At 38.0% G+C, this 15,146-nt stretch overlaps 1 protein-coding gene across 2 annotated transcripts in view; it reads right to left on the bottom strand.

Annotated features, from left to right (window-relative positions):
- Ppp2r2b (protein phosphatase 2, regulatory subunit B, beta) overlaps nucleotides 1-15,146 on the bottom strand; it is a 455,884-nt gene that overhangs the window by 430,214 nt on the left and 10,524 nt on the right. The window contains exons 1-2 of one of the 2 annotated variants that reach the window (XM_005380663.2): nucleotides 13,516-13,624; nucleotides 13,324-13,401 (exon numbers count right to left, since the gene is read on the bottom strand). In XM_005380663.2, the coding sequence (XP_005380720.1) occupies nucleotides 13,324-13,401; nucleotides 13,516-13,525 (88 nt within the window). In that variant the 5' untranslated portion in view covers nucleotides 13,526-13,624. Of the gene's footprint in view, nucleotides 1-13,323; nucleotides 13,402-13,515; nucleotides 13,625-15,146 lie in introns of those variants that run through there. The other variant, XM_013512388.1, reaches the window with a different exon arrangement.

The following is a 15,146-nucleotide window of genomic DNA, read 5'->3' as shown; positions in this document are numbered from 1 at the left end:
ACAGAGTGGTTAAATTGAGAATATAGATATTATTTACACATATTTATTTATTTATTTGTGATGGGACACTTAAAATCTATCCTCTAAGCAAAAATCTATCCTCCAGTATGTAATAAACTGTTAATTCTAATCATCATTCTGTACAATAGATCTCTTGAACTTATTCTTGTTGTATAACTAAAATCTTGTATTCTTTAAACATTTCCTCAAGCCCTTAAAATCCATCATTCTATTCATTGCTTCAAGCTTTGTTTCTTTTTTAAAGGATGAATAGTATTTCATTATTTTTTAATTGGAAAGGACATGAGAGAGGCAATCTAACTCCAAATGTCACAGGAGAACCAGAGAGATGGAAATATTAGGTGAACATGTGGAAATATAAACCTCTAGGTTTGGAAGTGTCCTTCTTCTTCTCTGCACCAAGGGTCCTCCATCTACCTCCATCCATTAAATGGGGAGATTAGAAATGATCTGATTTCCTTCAAACTCCTTCCAACTCCAATATGAATCTATGTGTTCAAATCACATACTCATTTGCTTATTAACATCATGTACTTATTAACATCGCATGCCTACTGTGAGTAGGCCTAAGAATAACTGCTTAATTGCTCATGTTTGCTGGTGATGCAGGACTACCAGCTTCTTTGACATCGTGTCCATAGACCCTTTGCCTAGAATCACTTACAGATGTTTCCCAAAGATGAGGTTGGCTTTTTTCAGCCAGATAGATAATGGTTTTAGTAAAGGTATAGGTCTAATGGCTATTATGAAAGCTCATTTAGAACAAAATTTAATTAATTTACCAATTACTAGACATGAAAACCAAATAGAGTGGTGCCTTAGTACTCATTATTAATTGGTTCCCATATACACAACGAGTTCCAAAATTGACGAGTCCCAAGCAAGCTGTTTCGGCTGGAAAGGGTAGTGAGTCATTAACACATCAGGCATGAGCATCGGGTACCAAATAAATGACTAGCACCGGGACAAAATTTTTTGCATCAAAATGCCTTGAGTTCCAAATTTAATGCATTTTAAGGCAATGAGTACCAAGGTATGACCATAATGACCTAGGTATTAGCATGACAGGTTCTTTTTATTTTCTTGAGTTCTATGCTTTCATCCACATCACAGGCAACATTTACTTAGCATTTTCTGTTTTTTTGTGAATTGTTTTACTTGCTCTTCAAAACAAGCCTCTGAAGGAGAAAAGATTGTTTTCCCATTTTACAGAAGGGGAAAGTGAAATTAAAACAAAATAAGGATATGGAACCCATTCAAAGGAACATGGCTTCCACTGGGATTCAGAATATCTGTCCATAGGTCATGCTCTGAATTATGGCAAACATTTCCCCCATGTTCTCAAATTTCTATCAGGAGTACAGATTATTACTTTATGCATGAAGGGATGCAACTAATTAAAAATGGTATCTAAATGGGTTTTTAAAATAAAGTTTGTGAATTTTTTTTCTATTTTAGTTTCACAAATTAGTTTTAGTTGCTATTAAATAACTATATTTTTAAAAGACAGCTTGTCTTCAGCAAACTATGAATTACTTAAAAGCCAGTATATCTGATGATGAGCTGCACTTTACATGAATCACAGATTGGAAAAAAACAAGGAGATAAATTCTGAAGTGTGTAAATGGTAAATTATTAAAATTGTTAGTATTTTTCCTTGAACAATAGATGCTTAATATCAATATTCATAAAACATTACTGCCTGAATATCATTCATATGGACCTGTCAACATTGAAATTACCTGTATGCTTGATTAATTGTGTACCATGAGAAGCACATACTAAGAAATGACATGTTATAACTTGGGGAAAGTTTGCTTTACATTGCAAAAAGAAGAATCACTCCTGAAACAATATATAATAATGCCTTTAACATCAGCTGAAAAATTCTGGAAATACCATGCTTAGTAAAACTTAAACTAAAAGTTCATCCTCACAGAATAATCATCTCATGCAACATCCCCTAACTCATTGCGTTGTATATTCTTTGAAACACATGTTCATCTGTGTCTCTTAAGATTCACTTTCTTTTGTCTATGCCCCCACTAGAATGTAAACTCCATGAACAGCAGAGAGCTATTTCAATTGCTGCTATGTTACCACCACCTACCATCCAATCTACATTTACTGAATAAACAGATGAACGAAATTCAGTATATTACCTCTAACTTTACTGGCATAAACTTAGTTTCTCTGTCTCTGTCTCTCTGTCTCTCTTTCTCAGCACTACTTAATAGATTAAAAATAAGCATCTTAAAGGAAAAAGGGATTATACTTGAAATCTTGAATACAAATGCAAGAACCACTCCACAGTGTCCATGTGCTTAATAATTTTTTCTTGATTTTTGAATCCCATTAACAAATAACATAGGCAATAAGTAGGATAATGCTGAGGCTGCTCAATTAGTAACATTTTAAAGAAAGACAAAGACTCTCCGCATATATCTCATAGCACAGTTTTAAGAGAAGTCAGTCTAGCATTAGATTGGCATTTAGATTTGCCTGAGCCAAGAGTTCTGAAAAGAACAAGCCAATGACCTACCTCCTTTTCCCAGAGTTGGCAATAGAATTGTTTAAGTTACATCTGCCTCTTGCGGTGCTTGACACTATTGTTACCATCAAATTGCACCCCTGCTGTGTGATGGTACCCTTTGCTCAGGGGAAGAGGATCCTACACCAAACTCAGATGCAAGCCTACCTGTGCAAACCACTTAGGCCAGTTCCATTGTCCTTGCCAGTGGTTGGCTTAGAAGTGGGCAGATGACTCCAATGATGGCCAAAGGGACATCAAAATAAATTTGAAAAGGTTCCTTGCTTTGAAAAGAAAGTAAGTGAGAGAAACATGGCTGAATAGAGGAGGAACCATGTTCAAATCTACTCAGAAAAATATCAACTAAAAGCACAGGTAATTGGAAGAAAGGGAGGGACCTACATCCTGAAGCCAAAACCAATCTGAAATAAGAGACTTGTAGATCAAACAAAACAGATATAGGACTTTAAAAAACAGCAACTCAGCCCACAGGGCTGCTGGTGGGTTGCCCAACAACGGTGGGCAGAGCAGGACTGCCATACCAGGAAGTTTAAAAGAAGAAAAGAAAAGTAAAATATCCTCTCATTGAATATTGTTGGGTCTATGTGACTGTGATATCCAGAGTTGACACAGTCGTCTTGGGACAAAGCTGACATTTCAAGGACAGCAAGGCTGGGAGATGGAGACAGTATGAGTTTTCCATGCTGTGCTCAGCTAGGGAATTTGTCAGCTCTGGCTGCCGCCTGCCTCAGAACTTATTATGTGAAAATAATAAAACTTGATTATAGCTAAAACCTCCTAATCGGGCTCCCTGCTTCTGACACTGGCCCCATACAGTCTACTATTTACCTGCGGCTAGAGAGAGCTTCTTATAACCAGTGCCTCTATCTTACTTAGGCAGATGTTCAAGTCTTTAGAGTAGCTTGTAAGATTCCCCCTGCCGGTCATCATAGCCCTCTCTCCATCTTTCACGATTTCTCCCTTTGCTCACCCAGTGTCAGCTACACTGGCCTCAAGTTTAGTAATTCAGCATGCCAGACAAACTCTTGCACAGTCTGTTCCTTCTTCTCCTCAGATATCACATGACTCAATCTCTTGTCTTCTTCAGATGATTGTTCTTTTGTTTTGTTTTGTTTTTTTCTCTTTTTGAGACAGGGTCTCGCTATGCAGTTCAGGCTGGCCTTGAGCTCACTTTGTAGCCCCGGCTGGTCTCGAACTCGCAATAGTCCTGCTGCCTCAGCCTCCTGAGTGCTGGCATTACAGGTGTGCGCCACCACACCTGGCTCAGATGATTGTTCAAATGGAATATTTTGCATAAAGTCTCACCTATATATAACCATACCCCCATTGCTTTATTTTTCTCTATTGCATTCACAATCTTATATTTTATATTCTACTTATTTCTCTTGTCTATTATCTGTCTTTTTAATTACTGAATCTTCAATGGCTATAATGCCTAGCATGTGTAGCATATAGTAGGTGCTTAGTAGGTATTTATAGAACTAAAGGAGATATTCTTTTGCTGTTCCAAATATTTTGATAGAGTTTTCTGTTATAATTAAAAGCATCATTTGAATAATGATTTCCTTTGAGTTGCCTGTGTTCAGTGCCCTGCCTCTTCAAGATAGTTAACTATGTCTTAAATTCTTAGCCAGTGCCTCTAGAACAGGGTACCCCACATCCTAAGCCATCACTCCTTATTGTGCAGTAGAAGATGAGCCGTAGAAGAACAATGCTGATTTAGCATGGGCCTCTATAAGACTTTGGGGAATTTACAACTTACTGCTGTTTGGTTTAATTTCCTCATAGCTATGAAGAATAATGTTATTGCTTATATCTAGATGTCCCCTCAAAGCCTTGTGTGCTCATAGGTAGGGCTTTGGGGAGGTGGCTGGATCATGGGTGTGATATGCTCTGTTAGTCCACTGATTGGTTTAACATCATTGGATGTGGATGATGGATTTACTGAAGAGTGAAGACCCTCCTGGGTGTGGGTGGCACCAATCAACACAGTCTTGATGGAATAGAAAGGTACAGAAGAAGTGTCTCTGCTTTCTGCTTGCCATGCCATATCCCTCTGCCATGCTGTCCTGCCTTGGAACCAGCCCACTATTTACTGAAACCCCTACAAAGTGGGGTTTGAACTAAAATAAAGTTTTTAGTTTAAAATAAAGTTCTTAGTTTGAACTAAAATAAAGTTTTACTCCTTTAACTTGTGGATGTTGGGTATTTTGTGGTAGCAATGAGAAGACAACTAAGCCAAATAATCGATATACTGCCTATAATATCTGAACTATCTTTCTGTATTTACAATTTGAGATTATAAAACTGACTGTAGTTATCATCTCTTCTGGGCTATAAGAAATAAAATAAGACATATACTTTAAAAAGTAGAAAAGTGCTATGTATCTGTAATGGATTGCTTTAAATGAGCTCTTTTATTCTCCTAGAATATTCAGTATCATTATATGAATGGTAATATTGATCTTTTTGGTTAGTTGACATGGATTAGTTATGGTTATACAGTAGCATTATTCATACGGGGTGTGTTCTAAGAGGCCAGGTGGTTATGTGAAACTGGGGCTAGTACTCCTGTTCTGGGGTGTTGTCACCTAGTAGCAGGGTTGATCTGTCTTTCTATAGTCTATGCCCTGGTACCTTCATTCAGTCATGCCTCTTAGACTTTAGGGCCATGAGTAAGTAAAATAAGGATTATTTGAGCACTGAGATACCGTGACAATCATCCTGATATGTGAGATGCCTACCAAGTGCCAAAAGGGCAGGTGGAGTGTATATAATGAGATGTGCCAGACAGAGGGGTGATTCATGTCTGGGTAGACTAAAGCAGTATGGCATGAAATGTCACCTTATTATTCAGAATAGTGAGCAATTAACTGAAAATTTATGGATTAGATTTCTAGAAGTTTCCATTTAATGTTTTTTGATCATGATTGGCTGGGGGTAACTGGAACCATGGAATTAGTGAAAGTGCAGATAAGAAGACAAACTATGTCCATTTAACAAATACTCCTGGAACCCGTACTTGATGCTAGGTTGCTTCTCAGGGCAGCTCTGTCTCAGGAGTTAAGAGCACCAACTCTGTGGTCAGCTGGGTGTGTGACTGGGGAAAGTGGTTAAACTTTCTGAGCCTCAATTTCCTTCACTGTAAAATTTGTAAAAACCAGACGGCTTTTCATCTTATTATCATGGTAGGGATGCAATGAGATAATATATGAAAAGCTATTATGATGGTTTGACTTCTGAAGCCTGGTTAAATGGAATTGCCATTATTAATACTCTACCTTGTCCAGGTATTGTGAAATGTTTTCCTATTAACACAGTCTCTCATCCTCTCAAGATAGCCCTGCAAAGCTGAGTTGTTACCCCAAAGGAATGACAAACATGCATCCATGTGCATAAAAATCCTGCTGAATTCCTACTCCTTCGCTAGGTCTCAGACAGGCTCCCAGTTGCTCCATACCCTTTCCTTGCTGTCCTCTCTACTCCACTGTGGGTTGTGTAACTTGTTCTAGCACTTTTCAGATGAGATGGTAATGAAAAACCACTTGTTGATATCCTCAAGAGAGTTTAAACTGCTTGAAGGAGAAGGTCAGCAGGGTCTTGTCCATGATTATGGGCTCATGGATCTTCCATACGCTGGATGTTCCATAAATAGTATTTGATGATTTAACTTGATTGGTTTTAGGGAAGGGATGCAATAAACAGCCATGGAGATTTTTTTCCTTATTGGCTTTGAAATATTTAATTATCTAATGCATAAAAAAACAAACAGCATGTTTGGCTTCAGTGTTGTACACAGAGCCTGCTTCCCTTCCGCCACGGAGTCCACTTCTCACCAGGCCACCTGCAGAGCCCTGCAGCCCTCTCCCATCAGGACTTCCTCATCACAACTGAGCAAAAGCGCTTTCATCTCACAGTAACTTGTTCCTAATCAGACCAGTTTTGCTTCCAGCAGACTACAGCTCCATGCCAAGTAAAATTGTACAGGAAATTCCTTTGTAGACTACAGGATGCAGAGAGGAGGTTCCTGGCTTCCTTTTGATACTCAAAGGCGAAGTTTTCACTGCCTTCAATGCCTGGGGCAGAGATCGTGGCTGCACAGTGACCCCTCTTATTTACTACCACTCTGCTTTCTTTTAAAAGCACTCAAAATACATCTAGGTTTTCTATCTGCTCTGCTCTCAAAGTAGCCCCCTGATCTAAGGAAAGAAAGAATAGAATTTCTCAGTGCATCTTTCGGATCACGCTATGTTAGAATTAGTAGGGATGCTTGAGAAATATGCATTTCTTTGGCCTTGTTCCAGACCTACTGAATCAGAATCGCTAGGTGTAGGACCTAGAGGTATGTGCTCAACAACCTTCCCAGGTGATTTAAATGCAACAATAGGTTGGAATTCATAAGTCTTTATACTGCTTTGAAACAGCCCAATTGGTATTTCTCATTCTTGGTGTCAGACAAGAGTCACAATCACTGAAGGGAAGCTGAAAAGAATGCTCCTATGATCCTCAAATATCTTAAACATCAGTGCAAAAATAAGAGCTTGCAAACGTTACCAGTAGGGAACTCTGCTCAGAACTCACAGTCATCAGCTTTTACTTTAAGGAGTGTAGAATGCACCTCTCGCTGACAGCCAAATTGATATTTTTCTCTCATTAGAAATCTGAATCGATACAATGCCTCATCTTTCCCTCCACATGAATGATTTTTTCAGAGGATGGGGAAGGAAAAAGGTCACTTCCATGAAGCAAAACAAAAACAAATACCATAATCATTTCCCATGAATAAGGTGAGATGACCTATGCTGACAGATGCTGAAGAAATGAGAAACAAGGAACAAGCAAAAGACCCTGGAACCCTCGTATCAGAATGAAAATGGCTATGTGCTATAGCTGGGAAAAAACCAGAAACTGACTTTTTCCCATTCAGAAAATCAGACACCAAATCTTAAGAAATTACCCAATGTCTAGAGTACACAATTTCCAGTATGCAAATTTCTCCTAATAATGTAATAATGTAAATCTTTATGTGATGAAATCATACAGTATATGAAATGTGCATGCTAGGCAAATCAAATACAAGAATTGCACAGAATCAGAAACTCAGTGTGTGTCTTCCAAGAACTAAACTAAGTGGCTCATGCTCAGAAGGTGTCCTAGTCATCAGGAAAACAATGAAAGTTTCAGGCCATCATCGAGGTGCTTGGTGACTGTATGTCAATACGTCCTCCACATTAAGTGTCTACATCCAGTTCACTTGTTCCAGATGCTATCAGTGTGCTGAGCACACCCGTCTCTACCTCCATCTCAGATTCTCTCTGAGATACATATACACAATTTCCTTTTTTGGCATTAAGCCTGGGTATGTTCTAGTCACTTCATGTATAATATGTTCAAAGTGAAGCTCATGATTTCCCTAACTCAAAAAGAAGCTAAATAGCTTCTTTTCCAGGTTTCCTACGGTAATAGTCAGTGCCTAGCACCCAGTTGTTCAAGGGTAACATCAGTGAGCTATCTTAATACCTCACTTTGCCACCCCCCTAGAATCCTTTCTATTGCCTTGAACTTTATCTGGAGCCTATTCCAATCTCTTTATCTGCTCCTTCCATAACGAAGCCATAATGTCTCCCAGAATTCCTCTGAGCACATATGCTACCAGAATACATTTATCTTTAAACTCCTTCAGGGGAAACAAGTCCTGCAATTCTAAAATAAAATCCAGGCGCTGTAAGATGACCTCACGGGCTGCTTGATGGAGCCCTATGTTACCAACCCTGCTGACACACAGTTTCCTCTCACACAACATGAGCTAGAAGAGTTCTTCCACGTGCTTTGAAAATATCCTTCCTTTCCTGGTGCTGGGCCTATACATCAGCTCATTGATTACTCCCTCCACCAGTTAAGACATCATTCTTCAGATGCTGGCACAGCCCTCCTTCCTCTGATAGCCTTGCCCGGTGTCCCATTCCAAAGTGACTTCCTTCAGGAACTCACATGCCACCGTGTCTATACCTTTCCCAGTTTCTGTTTTGTTTTGTTTTTTTGGGTTTTTCTCCGGTACCGGGAACCGAACTCACGGCCTTGCACTTGCCAGGCAGGTGCTTTTGCCGCTGAGCTAAGTCCCCAGCCCCACCTTTCCCAGTTTCATTACAACCTCAAAGATTATATTCACTTGAGCAGTACCTACCACAGAGCAGCCACTTGATAAATAGTTATTGAATATTTGAGAGTGAACTAATTAACTCAAACTAATTAATGAATACAGTAGAATTCCCACTTTACCAGTAAATTGATTAAATCCCATTGTCTAAAGTGAGCTCATCTGAATTCAGTTATGTCAATATGGCCCAGCAACGCATTGTTCAACCCTCAGCACTATCAACTGGCGACACAAGGCTCTAGATCTACAGTATTACTTAATGTCATTCAACACCTTACATCCTGGGTCCCACTTACCTTTTGAGTTCAGTCTTTCAGGTTTGATTCTGCAAGTACTCTATGCCCCAGCAAAATAGAAGCCATCCTCTTTCTGAGTTTACAAAACTTAGGATCTTTGCACACACGGTGCTCTCTAATTCATATTTCATGAATTCTGCTTTCTGAAATCCTCTGAGAGGTTTGGTAGTGAAAGTATGGATCAAATGGCTACTGCAACACTAATTTTTAAATGCTTCAAATTATAGAATTTGGGAAATAGCCAATATTAAATATTGCTAGTGGATTTGTAAGTCATCAGCATTTCTCTAAAGGACCTGGACTAGTGTAAATTAAAAAAAAAAACTTAAAATAGCTGTGTGGATCAAGGGGTTCTATTTTTGAGAATGTATCCTAATGACAGCCATAGTAACTAAATGTCATTACTGAAAATTGTTGATGGGCTGTGTTGTTTAAAATATATTATTTCAATAGTTCTTATAAGATAGGATTTGTTATCCCAATTTTACACTTTAGGAAAAGGATCATAAAAATTTGAGGTGACTTGCTCCATGCCAATAAACTGAGAAGCCAAATACATTTAACTATGAAAAATATACTTTTCTCCACTGTACTGCCCAGTTTTTCCTGGATAAATGTGAAGACTTAGCTATTAGATTTTCATAGCACTGTTATAAAAATGGAAACTTTTGGTAAATAAATTAGGAGATACCTACTTCTTATAATATTAAAGATGATCATTATATTACATGAAAACATCAAATTATAAGGTAGTATTCCCATTATGATTTTGTTTGGTGTAAACCAAGCTGTTTGTTGCACTGTATCTGGCATGTGTGCCTGTTGGTTGACTGAATCAGTTGATGAATATATATGCACAATCAAAAGGTTAGAAAAATATACCATAAACTTTTAACAGTATTGATCTGTGGGTTGTGGGGTTATGAGTGAAATTTAGTTTCTGACTTATGTTTTAGTTACATTTAAATCTTTCCTCTCTGAGAATATTTTGTTTTAGTAATCAGAAAAGGACAGGAATAAATGTTATATTTTTAAATATTAGTTAGGGTCTATGTTAAATGTTTTTTTCTCATTGTATATCTGCCCCCTCCCCACCATGTATATGATTTCTACCTTTTTTGTACTCAAACATTTCATTCTTTAGCCAAAGCACTTTTCTACTATGTTTACTGATTTAATACTGCATTCTCTCATGGCATATTTTATCTCCTCTTGAATGGTACATTGGTGTTTTATGTGTTTATTTGATACTTGAGATCAGACAAATACCCTGTGTGTGTTAGGCTATACTCCCAGCCCTCAGTGGTAAATTTCTTGAGATCTTGGACTACGTTTTACTTATTTTTACAATGCTTTTACATTCTGGAACAGTATTCTAGATGTAGTAAGCACTCACTAAATGTTTATTGTCCAACTCATAGTATCTATCATTCATCTGAAGTCCTAGTGAATGACATGGAATGTGAAAAACTTCAAGCCTATTGTCTGCCACGCATTTAACTAAATTAGTAGTAACAGTACCTTGCTGAGCTGTATTTGAAAAAAATCAATACTAAATGTGTCTTTATTTAATATTTGATATTTTGCTCATCATAGATTCTTTGAATTAATTTTTATGTTGAAAATATTGCATTAAAATGTTTATCCTTATTTTTGTCACTTCATCTGGTTAGTCTTAGTTCAGTAATATGACAGTAGTCATGATAATTTAAGTATCATATAGATAATAATTAAATAGATTTTTTATTTACCTATACCTATAGTCATCATAATGAATAGCTATATTAATATTCCCATTTTGCAAGTAAGGAAATCAGAGCATAGAGACATTACATAAATTGGCTAACACTGTCAGTTAGAAAGTGATAGAACTGGAGTGGAAAAAGCTATTAATAAGAACAAGTAAAGTTGAATAATTTTCATTGAGTTTGATTGGTATAGAAAAGCAACTTGGAAAGATTAGGCCAGTTTAAGAAAAAGAACCTGATTTTCAACCAATAGAAAACAAGGGTTATTCACTTCTTTACTCAAAAATTATTCAACTAACATTGAGGTAGTATTAGTGCAGGTTAAATGGCATCTGAGATATGCTTGCCGGGGAGCTTTGATGTCAGTGGCTCACTATTAGGGTTCAGATTATATTTCTTAAAATATATTTCTGCCTTAGTTCACAATTTGAAGTGTATTTTTCAAAGCTAGGAATTTATTATGATTTTGATCTTCATTCTATGATCGAATTAACAGTCAGTTCATGCAGATTGTCTATTTATTACACACAGTAAACATTTAAAATCTATCCTTAGTTTACCTAAATCCATGATGATCAGCTGAAAACATGTGAGGAAAAAGTATAGATTTCTAGACCTTATTACAAACTGTAAAATCATAATCTCTGATTTCCAGACAGTGTTTAAAAAGCAGGGGCTTTGGAATCCCTTTTTGTTTTTTGAACTTCACTATCCTCATAGGTAAAGTAGGAATAAAAAATTCTTGCCTCTTATAGCATTTTGATGAGGATTAAATTAAAATAAATACCTAAATATCATGATATTCTTTAAGAAATAACTTACAAATACTGAGTATTTTCAAAGTATCAGTATCTTATTTACTTGTCTTAGGCATTTAGTAGAGTGCTTATCACATAGTAAGTCCTTAGTTGATAAGAGCTATAGATAGATAGTCCTTATAACTGGTGGTGAGTCAGTCAAAAAGAATTTTAGACCAGAGTGTGAGAACAATGGCAATGGATAACCTGGAATAAGTCATTCATCTCTGTGATCTTCAAATGCCAGTCAACTCCGCCAGGGCCATCTGGGTGAGCTCATTAATACCTTGCATCACCCTGGTCCTCAAGCCTCTAATTCAGCAGTGCCTGAGGACCTGAAAGTCTTTATTGTTTAAAAAGCATAAGAGATTTTTTTTGTCAGGGCCAAGCTTGAAAATAACTGATTAGATTGAGCTTTAATGTCTTAAAATCCATGAGCCTAGGAGTTAAGGCATTGTTTTCCATTCTTCTCTTCCTCTTCCTCCTCCACCACCTTTCTTTTTCTTATTATCCACTGCCTAGCATAATGCTTTTATGTAGAAGATACTCAATACATTTTTTATTAGATGGGCATAAAGCTTGTTTAATAATGCCTGCTTTGTCTTCATAGGGGCTTTAGAGGGATCTTTCTAATGCTCTATTTGACAATGCATTTCAAAAAAATGTTATAGTACATGAAAATGTAATTGTATAGATTAATTTATTTCAGTGTTCTTTCCCACTCCTTAAACATTCTTCATTTGCTCAGGTTATCCACCGTTGCATTGAGTTTATAATAACAAATTATAGAAAGATTTCAAATAAACCATTTCCTTCAAAGTATTCACATTAGCTGAATACTTTCACTCACTTTTTATTCAGAAATGAAGTGCTACAGAATGACCCGAAGTCCACATGCATTTATGTATATTCGGTTTGACACTAAAGTTCAACCTTGTCAACTGTTCACCCTTCCTTCATTAAAATGAGTTTCAGACCAGTGTTATTTCACACTGGGAGTCTATCCCTGCCATCAATTCAGGAAAACTTGTTTCAGGCAACCCTTACTGCATCCTGCTAGAACCTCTCATTTGATTTAAAACACCCAGAAGGGCTATTCTAGTTCCTTCTGATTGCTAATCATTCAGCCGCTTTGAAATGCAGACTTCCTAAGGCAGCATCACCACGGTCCTCAGACCCAGGTTTACAAGGGAATGAAAAGAACAAGATTAAAAACAAGTTTTTCAAGGAGGAAAACACACACACATTAACCCAGGTAAAAGAGCCCGGGATGAGAAAATCTCTTGAGAACCAGAAAGGCAATTATATGCCAGTATTGGGAGTCAATGTTCCCATAATTCAAATGACTAGACTTGAATGCTTCAGGCTCCCTGTGTGCTTCATGGGTAATCAGTGACCCTCAGCTCTGACTGGCCAGGAGAGCTTAAAGTCTGACCATCTGGAAACATCTGGACCCAGAACTCTGCAGAGCCAAGAGACCATCCTCAAATAAGCCTTGCTTCATTCTGCCTCCTTCTCTGCAAATCTACTCATGTCACTGAAAGTGCATCTCCACACCGTCTGATTGGTGGGACTAAACCAAATTTCACCAGAAAAAGGAAAAGGGGTCAAGAGAAATGGTGGAATTAATTTCTAACTCAGAAAAGACTTCTGGATGCGTGGGGACCTATACTGAAAAAGCAAAGATGAAAGTTTCCAAATATGAACCCGCACAAAGGAGATGAGGATAAAGGGCCTAGAAACTTTATCCTACCTTCTGTAGTTCCAATCTCGATAGTACCTTTCACTTGGCTGAAGCACCATAGTGTGTCCTGGGTGAGCGTCCCAATTCCTGGAAGCGACACAAGGAGACACTTCAGTAGAGGTGAGAGCACCCAGCTGTTCTTGAAAGGCAACAAAAGAATGCATAGTTATACTATGCATTTCTAAAAGGAGATTTGCACACCAGGTATCATCTCGGAGAAGAAACCCTACTGAGTCCTGGGAGGATGATCAGCAAGTACCACGTCCTGTGGGAATTACTGTTCTGTCTCTTCCTGCTGCCCCTGCCAGGACTGGTTTGAACTGGAGCAATTGGAGTTCGTCCCTTCTCAGGCTCTGGCAGCATCCTCAAGCAATTGTGAAGGGCCTGCAGTGCACCCTGTGTGACTGGCCCTTTTCATGGGAATACTAATGCTGTCAATTGTTTCCCTTGGTGGTGGTGGTGGGGAAGAAAAAGAGGCAGTGCCTTACAGGGGTAAGAGGAGAAGAAAGAAAACATTTTTCAAAAAAACAAAAAAAAAACAAAAAAAACCCGAGTTACACAGTTTGCATGATTGAATGGCCAGGGAGGGGTCAGACACCCAGAGAACTTCCATCCCTCTTGTTCACTTCTTGACCACTTGCCAAAGTCAGAGCTGACTAGAGAGAAGAGGAAAGTAGGGAAAAAAAGCTGTTAATGGGAGTGAGGGGAGTGGAGGCTGCTGACACAGGATTGGGGAGTCCATTTCTGACAAATGTGGCCTATTTTTTCATGGAGGTTTCTGTTTCAAATTTGAATTTGACATTTGGTGTGGACATTTTTTCTGCCTTATGACGACTCCTGGTTTCTCTAAACATATGTACCCAGTACTAACACATGCACTGTATATATTCTAATGCATTTACTAATATATACACATTCAGTCCAATGGATCTTTTTCAGAACACTAGCAGGTAGCAGTGGTGACAGCTTTCTTCTCAGCAGCATAAACATTCTCTTTGATTATACTGTTGTTTTTTTTTTTTTTTTTTAAATTGAGGGGCTAGCACATTGCCAAATATTGAGAGAGGGTATAAATTGAAGAATGACTAATTCAATAGGAAAAAAATACCATAAAATATCAAAACCAAATTGACCCTTTGCAAATATACACACAATGGAGTAGTCATTCTTAAAGTCACCATCTGATTCTTGTTGAATTTCCTGATGGAAATCTGCACTTACTCCACCAGACAAGAATACAGTGGTTTCTCACTGCTAGCGAAGTCAACTCCAGCTGTCTGAATCCCAGCATTCTGAGGATGCAGAAGTCAGCTGCCTACTGAACCTTTATGGCGCTCAGGCCCAGAGATGCTTCACCGCTTAACATGAGTCTCCTTTAAAGTTACACTGGAATACAGCTTTGGATGTCAAGTAGTAAAGTGTCAATGTTGCCTCTAAGTCTACACAAGGCTAAAGCTTTCCCCAAAAATTATCCCCTGGGAGAAGAGAAGGCAGGACTTTGATAGCATTTAATGATGCATAGAAAGACTATGGTCTATGACTGACCCTTTTTCATAATTCAGCTATGATCTTGCTTGGACTTCCGCACTAGGCATCTTTTGATCGGTTCTGTTCTTCCTTGAGAATCATCACAGGCCTTTTCTAAACTGTGCCAGCTGCCACTGAGGTCTGAGAATGATCTATCCCTTAGGGAACATTAGCTACAGGTGAGATTCCCCCACTCAGTTTTTGTCCTGGCTCAGTTGCTGTGTTATTGTTTATCACAGTATTCCTATTATCATAAAACATGCACTTCAAAGCAAGCAGATATGTTCTGCTCTGAAACAAACACT

The sequence above is a fragment of the Chinchilla lanigera genome, unplaced genomic scaffold (assembly GCF_000276665.1).
Source record: "Chinchilla lanigera isolate Chin_1 unplaced genomic scaffold, ChiLan1.0 scaffold00014, whole genome shotgun sequence".
NCBI lineage: Eukaryota > Metazoa > Chordata > Mammalia > Rodentia > Chinchillidae > Chinchilla > Chinchilla lanigera.
The sequence above is the reverse complement of the archived record's forward strand: the minus strand, read 5'-3'. Positions and strand labels throughout refer to the sequence as shown.